The sequence below is a fragment of the Sus scrofa genome, chromosome 2, assembly GCF_054392235.1.
Source record: "Sus scrofa isolate SSC_HxYL_T2T_F1_AM1 chromosome 2, Sscrofa_HxYL_maternal_Yorkshire_Landrace_v2.0, whole genome shotgun sequence".
In the NCBI taxonomy this organism is placed as follows: Eukaryota; Metazoa; Chordata; class Mammalia; order Artiodactyla; family Suidae; genus Sus; species Sus scrofa.
The window spans coordinates 11,268,146-11,285,987 of NC_139384.1; the positions used below are offsets into that span (position 1 = coordinate 11,268,146).

General features: G+C 42.4%; 1 protein-coding gene and 1 long non-coding RNA gene across 2 annotated transcripts in view; one reads left to right on the top strand and one right to left on the bottom strand.

Moving 5' to 3' along the window:
* LOC146405096 (uncharacterized) overlaps positions 1-17,842 on the top strand; it is a 142,123-nt gene that overhangs the window by 47,528 nt on the left and 76,753 nt on the right. The window lies entirely within an intron of this gene.
* On the bottom strand, positions 230-13,461 carry MS4A1 (membrane spanning 4-domains A1). Its single transcript, NM_001243394.2, is given in 8 exon segments — positions 230-566; positions 607-2,116; positions 3,198-3,299; positions 4,213-4,449; positions 6,030-6,086; positions 6,568-6,687; positions 7,140-7,314; positions 13,270-13,461. Coding segments are annotated over 6 exon segments (903 nt in total). The 5' UTR covers positions 7,299-7,314; positions 13,270-13,461; the 3' UTR covers positions 230-566; positions 607-1,888.

A 17,842-nucleotide genomic window follows, 5' to 3' on the forward strand; every position in this document is an offset into this window, starting at 1 on the left:
GTGCAGACAGGGAGGAATACATTATTAATGTCCCATTCCATGGAAAATCTCCTTGAGAATGTATGTGTGTGTGTAGGAATATGTTGACATGAATATTTGATGTCCTGAAATCTTACAGTTCAAACCCAGGTCGCGGTTATGTGAATATGATCTTAAGGCTGTAGGAGCCTCCTGTGGTCAAACCTGTTACAAGAGTAAAGAAAATTAGGGAAACACCGTGACAAAATCATCTGTTGCAGACAAGAACACACATTGTTTTATTCATTTAAAGCCATTTTTTAGGACTTTACATAGACAAAGAAATCTTCCACCCCTTTTTTTTCGAGTCACAAGAAATATCTTCTGCTGGGGGTCCATAGCAAAGTGGAAATTTCCCAGGGAGTGGAACTTAGGATGTCTATACACCTGGCAGGATCTGGTGGCACTCAACAGATCACAAGTGCTCAAATGCAGTTGATCGATTACAGCGACATCTTCCTAGGTTAGCATTCTTTCTATGTAGGATACTGTATCTTGAAGCATGAACAAGAATTGACAAGTGGGGCGGCTATTCCCTAACGTTTGGCCTTGTAAGTGATTATATTATTTCCAAGCCTTTCGTTTGGCCTTGTAAGTGATTATGTTATTTCCAAGCATGATTCTCTTTCTCAGAATGTCTGTAGCTCTTAGTGTCTGCATTATATACTCTGTCAGCTTATTATATATTAATGCTTTTTGAAGGTCTAAGTCTTTTTGTTACCAATGGGTAAAAACCTGATCGCTAACAATTTTGTGTCTCTCAACACCTGTTTCATGCTGATCAGAGAGTAGGTGCTTGATGAAACCTGTAGTAGTTTATGCAGACATCAGATAGGCAGTTTGGTTATTTCAGACAGGATAGCATTTGAGTAAGAAGATCTGGGTATGAAACGAGGCTCTCAAGATTCCTGGCTGTGACCATTGACAAACTACCTTTACTTTCTTATGAGTTATGTAGCCTCTTTGAACATTTGTAAATAGGGGTAGGGATATTTTTTTTTTCCTTGATCATGGAAGATCAATTGCAATTATTTGAAAAAATACTATGTGAACTAGAAAATATTTTACAGATACAAGTATTGATTATCATTTATGATTTGGGGGCTCATTATGGCATTTTTTTCTTTCATTCTTTCTTGTCTTCTCTAAAGGCTAAAAGTAGGTAGACAGTGCAACCAAGAGCCTAGAGCATATGTTAGGGAAAGTTAACACATACAGATATGTGTCCATATATAAGAGGTGCTGTTTGTATGAAGACAGGGCTGAGGGCTGGCCACTTAGTGCCCCCCTGATGTGGTGTGGGAGCCACATAATGTCAACCCCACAAAAAAATAGATGGCATAGGTTCTTTATTGGACCTCATTATTATTATTTTTTTACTTTCCTGAAAATAGTGGTGCAAAAGAGACTCCATGAAAAATGTAGATGTGGAAGGAACTAAAGATAGTTTAGAGATGGCATGGAGCAGTCGCTTATATTTTTCATCTGATGTGGAGTCTTCCCACTGCAGGGGGAAGAAATGAAAAAAACAAAAAACAAAAAACAAAACTACTACTGCTAATCTTGCTACTACTAGACCTTATCCAAATCATATACTGCAGCCCTTATTCAGCGCCCCCCCCATTTTTTTTAAATGTAAGAAAGCTGCCCTAAACAAGAAGCATGACGACACAACCTGCTACAATGGCCTATAATCATACTCTCAATGAGGGCGGGAGAAGGGAGCTGTGGCCACTCCATGCAAAGACCAGAGAGAGACATGGAGGATACATGCAAAGTGCCTCCAGAAATAGGGGCAAGTATGTCTCTTGTAAGCTGCAGGCACTAATGCTTAAAAGAAGAGGAAACATAAAATAGAAAAAAAAATAGTTTAAGGGGCACTGTCGTTTTCTATTGGTGAAGATTCCTCATCTTGGGGAGGCTCTGGAAAGTTTATTTCTGTTTCTTCTTCTTCTTCTTCTTCTTCTTCTTGGACTGGAATAATTTCAATCTCTTCTTCATTCTTTGGTTGGGAAGGTATTTCAGTCTGCTCGACTACTTCTTCTTTTATTTCAATGGCCTGTTCTTTTTTTTCTTCAGCCGACAGGAGAACCACATTCTAGAACACAAAATCGAACAAAGTTTTCTTGACCTTCATCATTGGCACATTTCTCAATAATCTATACAAATATAAAATACCTCCTAGTTTTTATGCTATGCCATTTTCTCTGTGCTTCCAGGTACCAGGATTGCTTTCCTAGGTGCACAGATCCTTATCAACTCACTTATCAAGGCTCTTTCTCAAGGCCAGCCAATTTTGCCACTTTTTTTGGAATAATCACATAGTACAGTAGAGGAATTTAGATTGTAGTTTTGATTGGCCTTTATTGGAAATGTACTTGGGAAAGTAGTTTTCTCTCGCTAATCCTATCTTCTCATTTGCAAACAGAAGGAATTCACGATGATTTCTAAATTCTCTTCCAAAGTTAATGTTCTGTGGTGGGATATTCATATCTCCCAACTGTGGAGCCTCTTTGAACCTCTTGTTTTGGAAGAGGGATTAGATGGAAAGGGCGCTGAAGAAGGGAATACTGAGAAATGAAGTAGAAGAACTAGTGGCTTTAATCGGCCTTCAGTCTTCATCCATCCTGCTTTTATAAATCAGCTATGGAATCTTGAAATCAAGAAGGATGACTGAATGAAGCTTAACTCAAGGTTTGTAAGAGGATGCGCATGTCATAGAACTGGATCCTTTGTTTAACCTTTTTTTTTTGTGGGGAGGGAGGAGCATATCCACGGCATGTGGAGGGTCCCAGGCTAGGGGTCGAATCAGAGCTACAGCTGCTGGCCCACACCACAGCCACAGCAATCCGAGCCATGTCTGTGACCTACACCACAGCTTACGGCAACGCCAGATCCTGAACCCACTGAGCAAGGCCAGGGATTGAACCTGTGTCCTCATGGATACTGGTCAGATTCATTTCCACTGATCCATGATGGGGAATCCCCCTTTGTCTAATCTTTAAACTTTTGACATTTCCCCCCATTACTGGTAGTTTCTGCTTTCCAGAAATATGCCATGATCATTTTTCATGATGCTCCCAGTTGCAAAGACTTGTCAGGTTACACTCGCCATATAGAATCCTTTGTAGGTGTGATTTTCCTAGAGGGAGGTTGTGAGCAGCATGACCACTACTTACAGCTTTGGGTCTGGAGCACATTTTTTTCCATTCATTTTCAACCGTGCCAGCTGTCACAAATTTCTGGAGGAAGGCAAAGATCAGCATCACTGCAAAAGTGCTCTGAGGAATAGAAAAATGAGGGTGAAAATGTAAGAAGGTGATTGGTGCTCAGTAAAGGACCAGTGACTAAAATTAAGTGATTAAAAGATTAGTTCTGATAGCCAGTCTCTTGGGGTAGACTGTGATGGAAGATAATACAAGCAAAGGGACGTATGTGTATGTATGACTGGGTCACTTTGCTGTACAGCAGAACTTGGCACAACATTGCCAATCAACCATACTGTTTTTTAAAAAATAAAAAAAAAATCAGAGAGATAAACTGTAGCATGTAAAAAAATTATTTTTTTGTGGGAATAATGACTGAGAGAACTACTAGTATCTGTATAACCAACCCTAACTCTTAGAAAACTCCTGGCACACAGGATAGTTAGTACATGTTGCTGACAGAAAGTAAGGCAGTAGTGAAGAATCAATTCTGTGTAGGCAAGAACAATTACTGAGTCCCAAATTAAATTGTATCCAGCTTCAGGTAGTATATATCAGACCAAGAAAACCTCTCCGTACTTGGCAGATTCATTTTTTTTCCCTTCAAGTTCAAAAACACTAAAATCTCCTTAAGGCAAAAGATATTCATTGCAACTTATGTTCTTCATTGTCCATCTTAAAATAGTAATAATAATAAATGTTAATTTCATTAATAATAATAATAAATGTTTGAGCAAACAGTTAAGTAGCACTTTCTATGTACCAGGCACTGCTCTAAGTGCTTTGCATGTATTAACTCATCCCTCCAAACAGCACTATACTGTTACCGTCCCCATTTTACAGCTGAAGAAATTGAGACACAGTGTGGTTAAAGTTCTTGCTCAAAGACATATAGGCAACAAGTAGCAGCAACAGACAGTCTGGATCCAGAGTGGAGAAGAAAAATGCCATACCTCCTCCCTGAAAGTAAATCCAGTTTCACACTTACCAAGAACACAGCTCGCATGCTTTCACAGTATCGCATAGATAGAGAGTTTTTCTCAGCGAGGTTAGCTGGTTCACAGTCGTATATGTTAATATAAGGCGTGGGAGTTTTAATAAGGTTCAGATTCTCCATTTTAAAAAAGTGGGAAATAGTAATATTAAATATGTCCATGATCAAAAAAATTATTCCGGAAATAGCAGCAAAGAGGCTCAATGAGTTCATTACCATCCTTGCTTTGACCTGAAATAGAGATGTAAAGATTTATTAACTGAGATCAATTCCCAGCTGCAGAATATAAACTGGGAAAGAATTACAGATCCTATTCCCCTGACTCAAAAAGGTACTACACCCAAATCATACTAAATCCTGCTTCTCTCTGTTGTTTTTAATCTCCTTGTCTCTGTAAAATAAAAAACCTTCAAGTCTCCATATGTTTCTTTCTCCATCTTCCCCATGTCATTTATGCCACCAGCATCCAGCCAGTTTATCAACAAGATATTCTAGGAGTGATCCCTGTATTTCCCTTCACTGTCATTGCCACCATCCTAGGAGGTGTTCAGTACACAATTGTTGAATAAATGGAGATAAATCGTATTCAGATTATATCTTTCTGCATCAGAAGAGAGAAGGAAAAGAGAGAAGGAGGTTCTTCTATCACAGTGAAGCAGGATGGTTCTGTGTATATAGATAAGAAAAGAGCAGATAGGACCGTCTAGGTCTGTATCTTCAAATGGAAACAAGCAAATAGTGACACCTGCTTCCTATTGATATAAGTTGCAATCAGTCCCGGTGAACCATCTTTCAGAACACAGTTAGGGCTGATGTCTCTGGGTAGCATAGGTAAGAAGAGCATATGTCAGTGTGAATGTTCTACTTTGCCGGGGATGATAAAAGGTTGAAACAGGAAGGTCTATGTGATAAGGACCATATAATGGCAAGGGGTCATTGACGATTACCTTAAGACACACATATTTCACCCCTGGTCATATGACTTACAGATGGCAAGTCAGTAGGACTGGCTGTATTTGGAGAGTAACTACAACTTGATTTCCATAAACAGTTTTGGTTTTTTTTCCCCCCCTAAACTGAGTTTATCAGAACACCTCTAGAGAGAGCCCTCTCAGTCTTCTTGGTCCCTCACTGACTTTGGAAATGACTCGAATTAGTTACAGCTTGGTAAGTGTAAAAAAGTTGAAGGAGGAAGCTTGCTGATAAGCTCTTGACCCGCGCCGAAATGAGGAGTTCCTTCTAGGTGTGAACGTGTCCCAGGAGGTTATATGAATGAGAGCACGGTAGCCCTTTACGGACTCTGAGTCGCCTTCATGTGTGTGTGTGTGTATATATATATATATTAGTCCATTTTATTCTCAGGACAATTGCATATGGTAGCAAGGACTGTTATTTCCGTGTTTAGGCGAAAACACAGAGGTACATAGCGGTAGACTGACTTGTTTGAGGTTACAGCTCAAGGTTAGCTAGGACATGAGCCAATCACAGCCTTGGTTACACACTCTTGCTAAATGCTGGTCTGAGAGAAGTGGCACAGCTTTTGTAGACAGCATCTCATTCCTAAGACCATGAGTATGCTTTTCATCCATGTGCCTTCAACCCTGTTTTCACGGACATGTTTCGGGTAGATCTCACGTCCATAGTTTTTATGAATCAAATCACAGCAGCATCGCAGAGGATCCTTTGCTTTTTAGGGCTAAGAGAAAACTCAGTGCTCCTGTGACTCCAGAGGTCTTCAAGGATCCTTGTTTTCAGCTGAGAAAATGGATCCTTCTCTGATGTATGGGAAAGAAGGACATACGATTACTTGCCAAACTCTTCCTGGGGCTTTTCTCCGCTGCTGCCAGGAATGATCCAGAAATGATATACTGTAAAAAGAGAGGTGGTGGGTGGGAAAGGGGGTGGGGAGAGGTGGGAGAAGCAGCAGAGGGGGAGATCATTTTTTAACATCGCAAGAACTAGTTGTAAAAAATCTAGCCATACCCTCAACCACTTTCACTAAACTACCCAGCCATTTTTCCTGGATTCATTCATTTTTTTCAGCAGTCCTATTTCTCCATTATTCAGGCTCAAGCACCTTCAATCCATGCCTTTTTCAACTAACTGGGAGCTGTGATGAGGAATATAAGACCAGAGGCAGAACTCATGTTTCTGTTTCAGTTAGTACTCACACTGTAAATTTAAAAGTTTTTTTAGTTTTCCTTCCTTGCTTTTTTTTTTTTTTTAATTTATGGAATTGCTCTTTGGAGTTAATCTGCTCTTTAGAAATAATCTGGTATATGTCTGTGATTTAAAAAAAAAAAAACTTTTGTCTGCATCCTCCCCCAATGGTTGGTTGTTTTTACTCACCAGAAGGCCTCCCCAGAGAGGGTACCACAAAGTTACACAGATGGGTGCATAGACCTCCATGTGGAACAACAGGAGGCTGCCCAGGGTCATGTGGAAGAGCCCGTTCATGATCTGGACAGCCTGTGGAGAGAACAGGGCACCGATGGGTCAACCAACCTTATCATCAAGTCAGAGAGAGAGGGTGAGGCTGCACGCGCTGGCTCCCGACCTGGGTGTGGCTATGTAAAACGCCCAGAGCAGACCGTGAAGGCGCCAGGACCTCTGTCTTGTTCAGATCCATTTTCCCCACCACCTGGGCCATTTCCAAGGCAGGTATACCTGGGATGCTGTGGCGAACTGGGAGGGGAGGCCCCTAACTACGTAAGCCTCAAAATCAAGACAGGGCACACCATGGCGATTTCACCGTGGCGATTTCTCTCTACATCCCTGATTTGGGCCACTGTCAGACACAAAGAACACCTCAGGTTGGATCAGATGCCTTCAGGTTGGATTGAATTCCATACCTGGCCTACGGCATCTGCTTCTTAGGCCAGGGGATCCCTAGGATGTAGAATGGAAGGCACCTGACTTACCCCCAAAGCCTTAGATTCCCTCATGAAGAAGCTTTGTGTAGGGCCAACCATCGAAGGCACCCTCCTGGGAATTAGTTTGGGGACAGGTTGCATGGCAATGGGACCTTTCACAGGATCTGCTGGGAAAGCTCCAATCATTGAGTTTCTGGGCGTCGTCATTTCACCCTCAAAACTCCTAAAAATAAAACAAAACATAAACTGAGGAGAGAGGACAGGGTTTTCAGCAGTCTCTTATCTGGTCATGCATCTGAATGCTTCCGTCTGTATTCTCTCAGTGGGTGTCACTGGTGGCAGTCACAGCCTCTTCCTAGTGGCTTTGGGCCTGAGGCAAGGCCTGCTGGTGAGTTCTGAGGACCCAGAAGGGCGTCTCAGGCAAGAATATGTGGGCTCGAGGATCCCTGCCAATATTCTTTTTTTTTTCTTTTTTAGAACCACACTTGCAGCATATGGAACTTTCCAGACTAGGGGTTGAATTGGAGCTGCAGCTGCCAGCCTACGCCACAGCCACAGCAACTCGGGATCTGAGCCACATCTGCAGTCTATGCCGCAACTTGCAGCAACACTGGCTCCTTAACCCACTGAATGAGGCCAGGGATCGCACCTGCATCCTCAGGGATGCTAGTTGGGTACTTAATCAGCTGAGCCACAATGGGAACTCTTAGAATATAAATTCTGTCAAAGCAGAAACCTTCTTCTCCCCTGTTCAGTATTTAAAATTATGTCCAGATTTAGTAGTTTTTCCTAAGTATTATTGAAAAAGTAAATGTTTGTGAAGCACCCATGTCTGAAAAATTATTAGCTACTTTTTCTGATGTTCTTGTTCTTTATATTACTTTACATTATAATACCTTTGTGGGTATTAGTTTCTATTTTTTTTCCATCTGAAAAATGAGAGAATTCCCCCTTTCACAGACATGTGAGAAATAAGTAAGTTAACATATGCGTAACTGCCTGGTACACAGGGAGAAAGTAGTAAATACTATTTGTTGTTAGGATTCCTGATATATTCATTTTTAAATAGAAATGTCCCTTTCCAGCTCTAAAATTTTAAGACTGTTCAACTCTTCATCTTATGATTCTCTTTGGTATTCATTTCTTTATCTCATTTACTTACATGAATTCTATTGGGTCTTTCCTGGGCCCCGGAAATTTCTCTTTAGGGACACAACTTTGGTCTTGGTTATTTTGTTTTTTGTTTTTTGTTTTTTTTGGCCATTTTCAAGGCACACGAAGTTCTCAGGCGAGGGGTCGAACCCACATCAAGGATCCAACCCATGCCACAGCAGTGACCCTAGCCACACTAGTGTCAGTGCCAGATCCTTAACCCACCGAGCCACCAGGGAACTCCATGGTCTTGTCTTTATTGACTGTAAGTCATGTAAGAGGCCTTGGCGACCAAGGCTGTCTGTCCAGCTTGCTTGTCTTCCTGAAGGCACACAGGGCCGGGCACCCGAAGGTGTGCTGTAGGACAGGTGCTTGGGAGTATCCCAGGCCTTACATCTATACCCACTTTCTGGTAACAGAGATATTTCTCATCTGGCATCTCATCTGAGCCTCAGAGTGTAGAAAAGGGATGAACCATTGCCCCTGTTTTGTAGAAAGGAAAACAATGGCGTGGAGAAGTTAGGTAACCTGTTCAAAGTTACATGACCATCAGACTTTAAAAATGAGAGCATTGACCTAGCTGACAAGGTATCTGTGGTACCAGGCTGCTTTGTCCTCCTTGGGGAATAGGAATTCAGCCTTTCATTTATCAGTCTTTTCCATCTCCTTCAAACAGATGTGCAGTTTGGATGCCTATAAACCAGCTGAAAACAGAATATCTTTCTGGGCTGTGGCTAAAGGGGAAGAGAGGAGGCTGTAGGCGCTTCACATTGATTTTGCCCCAGCTCAGGATTACCAGCTGTCATGTGGTCCTAGAGACCTGCTTTGCACCCCAAACCACCTCACAGGGCTACCACCGAAAGGTAATACACTAATAGAGACCACTAAGGAGTTTACAGACTGATTCTGGTCACCAGGGAGAATTTTTAGGGCCAGTAAGAACCTCAGAAACCTTTCTGTTCATTTTACAAATGAGGAAACTATAGCCCATGGATGGGGTGTGCTTTGTTAAAGACCTTCCACTCAATGACGGCGCCAAACCAGAAGGCAGACTCCAGGCCTCTGAGGCTGATGCTCTTTCTTCCTTTTTTCTTTTTATTTTTTGTCTCTTTTTTTCTTTTTTAGGGCCGCACCCACGGCATCAGGAGGTTCCCAGGCTAGGGGTCGAATCAGAGCTGTAGCTGCCAGCCTACACCACGGCAACACAAGATCCAAGTGGCGTCTGTGAGCTACACCACAGATCACAGCAACGATGGATCCTGAACCCACTGAGTGAGGCCAGGGATCGAACCCGTGTCCTCATAGATGCCAGTCAGATTCGTTTGCACTGAGCCACAACGAGAACACCCTGGTGCTCTTTCTGCTGCCCGCTGGGTTGGAGCACATGGATAGAGTCATTCACTGAGCTCACTCTGTGCCAGGAGGGTTGTGTATCCAGTCCCAGCTCTACCCACACCTTCCTTACTAAATGGGCACTTTGTCACTTTGCAAGTGTGGAAATGGGGGTTCTGAGAGGTTAATTACTTTCCCCGTGGTAAGTACAAAATGAGCTGAGAGTCACCATATCCATCTCCAGGATTCATTTCAATAAGGACAACTTAAAGAGCAGAGGTCATCAGTTATTAGGGCAGAAGGAGGTGACTAGACCATCCCTGTTTTAATTTCTCCTATTTTCCACCTGCCTAAAGCTGTGTCTGTATTATTGGTAGGGTAAAGCTTTCAGGTAAACAAATCCTAATCAGGCTGTGTCTGCAATGACTAATGGCAGAAATGACCACTGGAGGGGAATATTTTATTTCTTTTAAAATGATATCTCACGGAGTTCTCATTGTGGCTCAGCGGTAATGAACCCTACTGGTATCCATGAGGATGGAAGTTCAGTCCCTGGTCTCGCTCAGTGGGTTAAGAATCCGTGTGGCTGTGGCTGTGGTATAGGCTGGCAATTCGACCCCTGGCCTGGGAACTTCCGTATGCCATGGGTACGGGCTTAAAAAAGCAAAAAAAAAAATTAAAAAAAATAAAGTGATGTCTCACTATGGCAACTACATTTCTACTAAGTCTTCAACATATATTATTGTAAAATAGTAATTTATAAACACAAACATGCTTGTTTCTATATATTACTTCATTTTTCAGGGAGATAATCTCTCCTTATATATAATCACACACACACACACACACACACACACACACACACTCGCGCGCGCACACGCACCCATCAGGTGGTTGTAGACTGATTGGGTAAAGAAATTTTTCATTCTATGGGACTATGTAAAACTAAATTACAGATTTTTTTTTTTTTTTTTTTTTTTTTTTTGGCTATGCCCGCAGCTTGTAGAAGTTCCAGGGCCGGCACTTAAACCACAGCAGCGACCTGAGCCACAACAGTGACAACATTGGATCCTTAACCTGCTGTGCCGTTTGAGAACTCCAACACACACTCTTAAGGATATTGTAGATTCTTGTAGCCTTATCCTATACATTTTTTTAAATTTAATTGTTCACAATGACTCTTTGCTCCAACTGGGTGTTTTCCAACATGAAGTTATGCTCAATGACTAGTTGATTACCCTTGTAGTGGTTAGTGACCACATTGGTCAAAATGTGACCATAATAGAATTTTCTTCTCACTGAACTATGAAATCGTAACTCAGTTTATCAGACACTGCTCCATTTTATTATAACAACTTCTGCAAATCTCTGTTGATTTTTAAAAGGCACCACTGTTTCTGTGTCTATCCACTGAAGAAGACAGATCTCATAGCCTTTATGGGTTTTGGTTTGAATAATGACTTTTAGGTCCAGTAATTCCATCCTTTACTGAGAAGTTCAAAGCTGCCTAGCTTTTGTTACCTCAACTTCCTCCTTTGCCACTCAGAATAGTTTTGCATTTTTATCCCTTGTGGCCTCCTGTGCGCTTATCTCTGAGGAAGAATGTTCTTACTTCCTTCCTCTCGGACTGTGCTCCTCCACCTGTCTCCCTCCACCAAGATGTCAGTCCTTCAAAGAAACTGCTTCTTCAGTCTTACTCTGCTTGTGGTGGTATGTATCGGAAAGAGCTTGCCCCAGCTTGGTTGCTTTCTACCTTTAGGGTCTGATCTCTCTATTCAGAGTATTGTTTGGAGAACGTGAGATAATTTACAATTTATAAACTATAAAATTCTCAAAAAATTATTATTATTACTGGAAATTTTTTATGATTAAAATGTGCTGCATTTCCCCCCAGTTCCAAAGCCCCATTTCTTAAACTGTCCCAACCACTGCCCAGTCTCCATCCCTGCACCCCCGGCTTCTTAAAAGCTTAGGTACCACCTTCTTCCTCCACTTCCTCACCACTCACTCACTCCTTGACTCTTGGCAGCTAGGTCCTGCCAGAGCTACTCAGTTGAACCTGATCTCTTCAGAGATTGTGTGCCAGGCGTCCTCCCTCAGGTGGCTTCGTGTCTGTTTCCCTGTCACCTAGGCTTAAAAAGTTGGAACCATATTCCTCTCTGGCTCCTCCATCTTCCACGTGGAACCAATGGCCAAGTCATGCCATCTCTCCCCCTGTAAAGTATCTTATTTTGCAGGTGCACACTTTTTTTTTTTTTTTACTTCCAGTGCCACCCTCATGGCACTTTGATTCTCATTTCCTCTCCTCTCATTTCCCCTCCTGGTTTAGCACAGAAAGCTTGTCTTGCTGCCTTCCATCCCATCTTTTCTAATCTATCCTCTGCAAGGCTGCTAGATCAGACTCCCCAAATCCCTGCTGAAGTTACACTCTCCCTGAACTTGAACTCACCCCTGATCTGTCATTACCTGCCAGAGAAACCCTTCACCTGGCCCCTCCCAGCCTCTGCATAGTTTCTTAAGCTCAGACCCCACTACTCCCCACCGGAGCCATTGGTCTGGACAAGGCTCCTGCCTTCTTCTTTCAACCTTCTCACCTTTGACATGCTTCTCCTCCCACCCCCTCCCCCTTCACGTTCAGGCCAACTGCCCATCAGACATTCATATCACCTGAGTCTCTTCCTGGCAAGGAATTCTCCTTCAGAGCCTATAGCTCTTTGCATTCCTTACTTGTCACCAAGGGTTTTCCTTCTCCTGTCATGTTGTTAATTTCCTCTAGTGGAATGTAAATTCCTTTAAGCAATGCCCTACTGGGATTACCTAGGGAACCTGTTTTCCTATGTATTATGAGCTCAGTAAACAGTAAATTGAACTACTTCCTCTGGGGAAGTTTACAAATGCTCAGGATCTTGGACCAAAAGGTGATGCTTCACCTCACTTGAAGATCCGTGAGATCAAGCCATTTTATGAAAAACAGAAAAGGAACCTTATATACTGGTTTCAGGAAACAGTGATGTCGGGGTTAAAAGTCATCTTTGTCTAGACTTCTGTGATGGATTTGGGGCCGGATTTTGTGCTTGGTTTAGTGTCCACCAATCCCATCCAGAAAATATTAGCCTGAGAGGCTTAACAACATTTAGTAGTGTTCACATTTAGTAGTTTATCTTTGGAGGAAGAAGTATATAAAGCGAGATGGAGTTATTTTCATTATAGCCTTGACCAGTTGTCTTCCTATTTGGTACAAGCCAGCTCTAAGAGCTTCCAGATCTAGCTTATTTACTCTTCATAATGCAGTGACTGTTACTATTGCCCCCATCTTATAGATGAGGCAACTGAGGAAGAGAGGTTTAATACCTTGCCTGAGGTTCTATGGCTTGTAGATGGTAGAGCTCAGGTCTCACTGAGCCCAGCAGGTGAGTAGCCAAGCTTTAGTCTACATGCTGCAATCTGATACTTTTGTAGATTGACTCCCAGTTGATGGCCATTATCATTCGTGAGAGAGAGAGTGAGTGGTTAAAGCAGTAGGTGGGCAGCAAGCCTCAGTGTCATGGGCCCCTTCTCAAATGATGACACTATCAGAATACCCGATCAGGGAAGCCCTAGAATTCAAACCGAGAATCTCCAGTCTCTAAGACCATCCTACGCCTTATCTGCCGCTCCCTTTTAGTCACATAAACAAAGCAAATTGATTCCTTACCTGAGTCTCCAAGGTCTTAAGGCTCAAGGGCTGGTGTAGATGCTTGCTGCTGAGTTCAGTTTGGAAGCGAGCAGTGCCCAGCGGGTGAGTGAGATGGGCCAGGCCTAGGATCTCTGATAGATACCAGGTGACAGGAAATCAGTGACTTCTGCCACCTTGGGCTTCACCCTAATTGCTTTAGTTTAATACACACTTAATCAGAGCCAGAGGATATACAAAAAAAAGTTTCTGCCTTACCAGGAGGTTTCACTTCTTGAAAAAAGATCCCAGGGGACTGCCAGGCGTACTTTACGCTGCCTTAATTAGAAGAACTTTGCAGCCCCCACCCTGTAAGCAGGTGTGGATGGTGGGTCCCCAAGGGCAAAAAGGGCTCTAGAAATTCTCCCAAGATGGGTTGCTAGGACTTTTACCTTTTGTCATTACTTTTAGGAGTGGGTAGGTGGGAAGGAGGCATCCATGCAGAGAGTTTCAAGAATAGGTGTTGTATGTATCCTTCTCAAAGATCAGCCTCATTTGCCTGCACTGAGGGTTCTAGTGGGACCATGTATGTCTTGTGTAGAATTTAGTAGAAATGGTTAAAAATTTAGTAGAACACGTCCCCAGAAGCTTGAGGCAAGAGTTCCACATTTGGGGATGTACATCGAAATAGCACTTTTGGAGTTCCCGAGGTGTGGCTCAGCGGAAACGAATCTGTCTAGCATCCGTGGGGACAAAGGTTTGATCTCTGGCCTTGTTCAGTGGGCTGAGTATCCGGCATTGCCCTGAGCTGTGGTGTAGGTCACAAATGCGGCTTGGATCCCACGTTGCTGTGGCTGTGGTGTAGGTCAGCAGCTATAGCTCCGATTCGACCCCTAGCCTGGGAAACTCCACATGCTGAGGGTGCAGCCCTAAAAAGACAAAAAAAAAAAAAAAAAAAAAAAAGAAAAGAAAAAGAAAAAAAAGAAAGAGCACTTTTACAACTACAAGTCCACCTTTTCCCATCATCTGTCTAGTACCCCTTGGGTCCTCTCTCTTTTCCGTTTGGGCTGGGGTGGTGTGGCTGGCAAGCCCAGTGCTAGATCAACTGAGGAAATTGAGGAAGCTGGTGGCCAGGAGAGCAAATACTTAGGAGAGGAATCTAAGAAAGTTTTGCTCAAAGATATTGTACCCCCTGCTCCACTGTATACAACCTTTATGTTCATAGTTTGGATTTTTTTCTTGCTTTTTAAAACTTTCTTGTCCATTTCTTTATTTCATTAGAGACCCAGGCTGTAGTTAGGTAATTGTCTGCCTACAGGGCTGGAATATGGCAGCCCGACTGCTGAACCTGAGCTTCCTTTATATCTTCTCTCTCACTCTCTCTGTCCTCTCTTTGCTCTTTCTCCCTCTGCCTCTTTTTCCTTTTAGATGGTTTGGAACGAGAGGGTTGGAACCAATGGGTGAAGTCGTTCTGGAGAGGCTGATGTGGGGGCAACGTAGAGAACAGTGCCATCTCCCCACCATTGGAGTAGCTCATGAGCGGAACAGGCTGTCATTTGAATAGAGAACTTGCTTTCATCAGGAGTGCACAGGTAGAAGCCCTGCAGTCACCTGTCATGAATGCTAGAGAGAGGAGAGGCATGGGAACAAAAGTCCTGACATTCATGTAAGACTCTGGTTGTGGGTCTTTGAGTATCTGCTGAGGCGCTTGAGTGGTTGGTGGTAGGGTCTGAGGTGTGGATGATTGTGAGGTTTGAGTCCCAGGTGATAGGTGGTTAGGAGCCTTGGTCTTAGTAAGCAGGAGAGTGGGGTCCAAACTTGGTGAACATATGGCATCACTGAGGATTGGGGTGGGGTCTCACTGCCTAGTTTGTTGTGTTTTTCCTCTGTGTAGGCCCTGTTTTGCCCAGGTATGTCTTGGGGTATTTGCAAGTCTGTTTTTTGTGGCCCATGAGATCACTGAAGGGCCTCTATGTTTGATTCCTCCCAAGTCACCTTGAATTTTAATTTATATAAATAAACTTTCACTTTGTCTTTGCCAGTTTGGATTGATTTGACCTTTCAGTGTTTGACTGTGTTGAAATCCTCCTACAGTTTGGATTTGTCAGTGGAACTTTCATTATTTCACCTTTTATTCTCCCCTCCCCCCCCACATAATATTTGAGCATGTTTTACTAGGTCGATGACACATTTAAAATTTCTCTCTCTGGATTTAGCCTCTTGTCATTACCTTTCCCCTCTCCAAAGGATGATCTCTTTCTTAAAGTCTGCATTAAAGTTTATTAACTAATCTTTTATTGCTAATATTTGCGTCATAGAAATTTGTCTTTTATTCCCTCCACTTCCTAATGCCCCTTTTTTTTTTTTTTTTTTTTTTAATCCTTGAGACATCTGGCTTCTCTTATGAGAACTACATTCTGCATCATAATCGTTCATGTCCCTGCCTTACTCAGCTATCGCTTGATCTGTATGTCCCCAGAATGTTTTCTGTATGTTCTCTGACCGCTGTGTTCTCTGCGGTGCTGTGAGAGCCAGTGGTCCTTTGTGGTTCTATTTCGTATCCAGATGGTTATCCCAGTGCTACCCATTATCAGGAATATTATGATGGGTTCCCAACTGTTCAGCAAGGCGTTGACACCCAGAATCATCTGGCATTGGAGGGTTTTGGTTTCAGAGAATTGGTAAGGGAGATGCAGGTGCCTCAGAGGTGAAACTAAAGATCTTATTGCAAAGAGAACTTTGCTGTAAGTTGGAAAAATCTCCATATTGTATTTATAAAAATAACTACTATGAAGGAAAATATAAATTCAAGTACTTTAAAGCTTTATAGTTTATGAGCTCTCCTCTCTGTTTGGAGGGACTCCTTTACCTAAAAAAAAAATAGCATTAGTTGAATATATGCTTATATGCTAAGCACTGTCCATATGACACCTATCATACTGTGTATTGATTCTGTTTTATAATTATGGAAACCAAAGTTCAGGGGGAACTTTGGGGGAAGCTGGCTCAAAGTCACATAGTAAAGATATAGTAAGAAAAACTTCAGTTATAAATTTTAAAGAAAACCTACTATTTTCTAAGTGATTATTAATTTCTGAGCACTAATAGAATCACATGTTTCATTTAAGCTCACAGTAAACCCATTAGGTAGGTGTTAATATTACATTTTAGTTAGGAATTTAAAGCTCAAAAGATTAAATTATTTGTTCAAATCATTTAGCTTGAAATTGCAAAACTAGGAGTTCCCTGGTGGCCTAGCAGTTAAAGACTCGGCATTGCCACTGCTGTGGCTTGGGTTACTGCTGTGGCTCGGTTTGATCCCTAGCCCAGGAACTTCTGCATGCTGCAAACACAGACTGAAAAAAAAAAAATTGCTAAGTGGACATTTAAATCTAGGTCTGACATAAAAGCCCTTACTATTAGGTGACAGGCCTCTCACCCTTAAATATATCTCAGCCACCACCCATTAGAACCTCACTCAGCTGCCAAGTGTTTTTCATGGGAACGGCACCCCCCCCCCACCCTCTGCCCTCACTTATGCATCTATAGGCCTTGCTCCTTCCAGCTTATAGCAGAAATGAAAGCATGCTAGTTGATTTCTTTGAATGTGCTGAGTTTTCCTATGCCGGAAGAATAGAGGCAAATGGGATTTGGAGCTGGGGGTTCTCACTTCAAATCCTGGTTCTAAGTCCCTCTCCCTTTTGTGGTCTTAGAAAAGTGAACTGCTTTGAACATTGGTGTTAACGTCTGTGAGACTGTGAGACAGGCTAGTCATACCTGTGTCTGAGGGCGGTCGTGACCATTCAGTGAGCCAAGAGAGGTCCCATCACTGGTAGTTCCCAGGTATCCAGTGAGTGGAAGGCAGTATAACATAAGGCAGCTGTTCTCAAAGTTGATCCAGGAACCTCCAGGAGTTCTTGAGACCCTTGGAGGGGGTCTGTGACCTCAGAACAATTTTTGTAACAATACTAAGACCTCATTTCCTCTTTGCGTGGGTTCACAGCAGTATCCTCCATGGGCTGTAGAACAGGAGACACTACAGCAGGTCGAATGCAAAAACAGCTAAGAATCCACCTGTCTTCCATTCAGCTGGAGAGAAGCCATGGTTTCCAAACTTTGCCCTACTTTGGAATCTCTGGGAATCTTCAAACCCTGTTGATGTCCATCCAGCTCTCAACACATTCTGATTTGTTGTTCAGTGCATTAGGATTTAGTAATAAAAGTTCCCCAGGTGATTTGAATGTGCAGTCAAGTTACATGGGGATTTATGGGTATAGCGTTTTTGTTATGCGAGGTGAGTAAATTCTAAGAGATCTGCTCTACAGCGGAGTATATATAGTTAATAAATACAGTATTGTACACTTGAAAATATGTTTACAGGACAGATCTCATGTTAAGCATTTTCACCAAAAATCTAAAACAAAACCCCACAAAAGAACACAAAGGACATTTTGGAGGTGACGGATATGCTTAGTACCTTGGATATGGTATTGGGTCATATGCACACATTAAACATGCGCAGTTTTTTGTATATAAACTATAACTTAATAAGGCTAAAAAAATAAAAAGAATGTCAAGTAACCTAAAAAAAGATTTGCAAAATATCAGTGCCACT